Source organism: Myotis lucifugus, unplaced genomic scaffold (genome assembly GCF_000147115.1).
Source record: "Myotis lucifugus unplaced genomic scaffold, Myoluc2.0 scaffold_0, whole genome shotgun sequence".
Lineage (NCBI taxonomy): Eukaryota > Metazoa > Chordata > Mammalia > Chiroptera > Vespertilionidae > Myotis > Myotis lucifugus.
The window spans coordinates 38,829,645-38,833,366 of NW_005871048.1; the positions used below are offsets into that span (position 1 = coordinate 38,829,645).

The 3,722-nt window shown below is 47.5% G+C and overlaps 1 protein-coding gene across 1 annotated transcript in view; it reads left to right on the forward strand.

The window, feature by feature from the left end:
- The first annotated feature begins 51 nt into the window (after positions 1 to 51).
- ANKRD31 (ankyrin repeat domain 31) overlaps positions 52 to 3,722 on the forward strand; it is a 123,640-nt gene continuing 119,969 nt past the window's right edge. The window contains exon 1 of the mRNA XM_014453789.2: positions 52 to 331. Within this exon, the coding sequence (XP_014309275.2) occupies positions 228 to 331 (104 nt within the window). The 5' untranslated portion in view covers positions 52 to 227. The remainder of the gene's footprint in view (positions 332 to 3,722) is intronic.

Consider the following 3,722-nt stretch of genomic DNA (forward strand, 5'->3'; position numbering starts at 1 on the left):
GGCCCCCCCTGCCGGCGGCGCGCGGCCCGACAGCCCATCCGGACCGCCTTGCCACGACGACCCTCCTGGTTCCTCTGACCTCCTCAGCACGCCGTGCAAGGCCAGGCTCCCGCCACGAATTTTGTTTTTAACTCGCAACGTAAAGAGACGCTCACAGAGCCTTCTTGTTGCGGGAAGGGGAGAACTGGAGAGCGAGGATAAAAAAGGACTCCGAGTGCGAGGTGAAGATGGAGAAAGGCGCCCAGGCCCCAGACTGGGACAGCGATGAAACGGTGATAGACGGGTCGGTGACGGAGAGTGACCTGGAGGACGAGGAGCTGCCCTGGAGCAGGTGACCATCAGCCCCCGGTGCTGGGGCGGGTGGCCGCCCTGAGGCCCGCACCGGCGCCCGGTGGGCAGACATTACCAGACCCTTGTCGGTAGAGGCCTGTGAGGCCGCCAGGCCTGAGCTGAGAACCCGTAAATAAACAAGGCCACAACCCCCAACTTAATTGCAACTTCAGACAAGATCAGTTTAGAGGAGCTGGCTTTATGGCATTAAAAAAAATAAATAAAATAAAAATTAAAAAAGGCCTTTACTCTTAGCCCGAGGCCGTAAGTCCTTTTAAACAGGCCAAAACGTAGTAGGTCTACACAGCTGCAGTGCATTTTGCTTCCAGCAGCTTGTAGCTCGGGTCTAGGAGACGGTTAACATCATCTGTCGGGAGAAGAGTGTGTGATGGGAGAAACGGATACCCCCAAACTGGAAACCGGGAATTCCCTAAGAATCAAAGAAGGCAGCAGTGTAGTTCCTCAACACCTTCTTGAACACACGTCGCTTTCAGTGCTAGATTCGGGGAAAGGATAAGAGAGCTGGGGCCCCTGCCTTTGGAAGGACACGTGCACACAATCTCCCTGCAGTGTGGGCAGCCCCCGGTGGCCGTCGGAGCTGGTTAGGGTTATGTCTGAGTCCAGGCTCGAGGACGGGGTAGGAATTAGCCAGACGGAGAACAGGAGGTGTTCTAGGCCAGGGTGTGGCTGTGGGACATGGCATTGTGTTGTGTGTGTGCTGGAATGTACGTTAGCGCTTACTGAAGTGCCGGATGCTGGGGTGGGGGGTGGTGGGCGGTGGGCGGTGAGCCTGGTAGGGTGAGGTCGTCTAAGGCCTCAGATATCCCTCATGTGTCCTTGTGAAATGTTAGGTGGAGGAGCAGCCTTTTCAGATTTTTGTTGACTCCAGCATGTCCTAGACCAGGGCCTTTTATTTCATTTATTTATTAATTTATTTATTTTTAAGACAGGGATGTCCACTTTCACCACTCCTTTTAAAAGATATATACTTTTATTGTTTTCGGAGAGGAAGAGAGAGAGAGAAACATCCATGATGAGACAATCATTGATTGGCTGCCTCCTGCATGCCCCCCCCCCCCCCCCACTGGGCATTGAGCCCGAAACCCAGGGATGTGCCCTGATCAAGAATCGAACCATGACCTCCTGGTTCATAGGTAGATGCTCAACCACTGAGCCACGCTGGCTGGGCTAGACTAGGGCTTTTAAAATTTTAATGCCCTTGTAAATCACGGGGGGATCCTGGTAAAATGTGGATTCTAATTCAGGAGTTATCTGGAGGGATCTGAGATTCTGCATTGCTTACAAGCTTCCAGATTAAAGTTCCTACTATTAGAGAAGGGATCACCTTTTACAAGAGCTTATCAAAGTAGTAACAGACTGGGATGATGAGAGCTCAACTAAGAAGAAACAATGGGAATGGAGGGAAAAGGGCAAATTTGAGAAATCTTTAGAGAGTAAATTTGGCAGGAGATGGTGGTTCATTAGAAGTGGAGGATGATACCCAGGTTTCTGGCTTGTTTATGTACTAGAGGCCTAGTGCACGAAATCGTGCACTGGTGGGGTTCCCAGTGCCTGATGGCTGCTGGCCAGGGCCTTCCTCCCTTCCCCCGGCCAGCCCCATCCCCTGGTCAAACTCCCAGAGAACTCCCGGTCCAGGGGACAATTTGCATACTACGCTTTTATTATATAGAATACACATACAGTAATATTCGCTCTTGTTGGTGTCCAGGAAACATTTTGACTAATCTTATAACAACCACCACAATCAAGATCCACGACAGTTCCATCACTCCAGAAAAACTCCCTTTAGCTGCCCCTTTGTAGTTAAGCCCCTCTCCAATTTATTTATTTATTTTTTAAAAAATATTTTTTATTGATTTTTCACAGAGAGGAAGGGAGAGGGATAGAGAGCTAGAAACATCGATGAGAGAGAAACATCGATCAGCTGCCTCTTGCACGCCCCCTACTGGGGATGTGCCCACAACCAAGGTACATGCCCTTGACTGGAATCGAACCCAGGACCCTCCAGTCTACAGGCCGACACTCTATCCACTGAGCCAAACTGGTTAGGGCAAGCCCCTCTCCAATTTAAATCACTATTCCTATATATGTAATATATCATCTTTTTTGTATGTCTGCTTTCTTTCTTTCCTCCTCCCCTCATCTTTGGTTGTTAGCAGTTTGATTATGATGTGCCGAGGCATGATTTTGTGTTTTTTCCTGTTTTTGGTTCATTGATCTTGAATCTATAAATTTATGTCTTTCACCAGACTTGGGAAGTTTTCTGTTATAATTCCTTCATATATATTTTTTTCTGTACCAATTTCTTCTCTTCTGGAACTTTAAATGACCATAAATGGTCTCCCAGCTGCCTGAAGCTTTATTAATTCTATGGTCTTTCCTCTGTGTGCATGCATACCTGGTGTATCCCTCTCTTCTAATTCGATGATTAGATACCAGTCATATTAGATTAGGGCCCCACCCTTATTGCCGGGGTCCAGCCTCAGCGGGCCAGGGGTTCCCAAAGGTGTGGATGGAGTCTGCGAAGAATGTTTTACGTGGATCTTCCTGTGCCTGGCCGAGGCCACAGAGAAAGATCCCGAGGCAAGCTGAGCCTTTATTTTGTAGTCAGAGGTAAACAAGGTAGTGGTTACCATAGTTACACTGTTCTTGTGAGTTTCACTTGTTTTTGTTCTTGGTGCACTTCCCTCAGCCACTTAGCTTCCCAGATAAGATCTAGGGAGTGTTATAAGGTCAAGCCTAATTATGCTAAGAGGACTGTGCCCTCTAAGCTGGGACTTGTTTGTGACTTTGCCAACAGGTCAGTCGAGGCTTAACCCTATAGCGGCTCCCACACCTTATAATCTCAATAGCCTTCTTTAAGGACTTGCTTCCAAATCTAGTCACATTGGGGGTTGATCTAAGTGGGTTCATGTCAAAAAACCCATGAGCCACTTTGAAGAAGCTATCACTAGCTAAAAATGGGACAGTTTGAACATTGGGAAGTGTTCACATATAACAGCAGTGGATTTAAATCAGTGAGTTTGTAATGGTCTTTAAAAACATATTTCAATATTATGAAAACTGATAAGGAAAGAGAAAGAAGCAGCCCTAGCTGGTTTGGCTCAGTGGATAGAGCGTCAGCCTGTGGACTGAAGGGTCTCGGGTTCAATTTAGGTCAAGGGCGCATGCACAGGTTGTGAGCTCCGTCCACAGTAGGGGGTGCAGGAGGCAGTTTTTGTTTCTATCTCTATCTCCCTCACCCTTTCTCTCTGAATCAATAAAAAAATTTTAAATACATAAAATAAATAAAAAGGGAGAAGGAGAAAGAAGCAGGCATTTATTTTGGCTTTCTATGCAACTGTAACTAAGTACTGCTGAGTAACATAGCT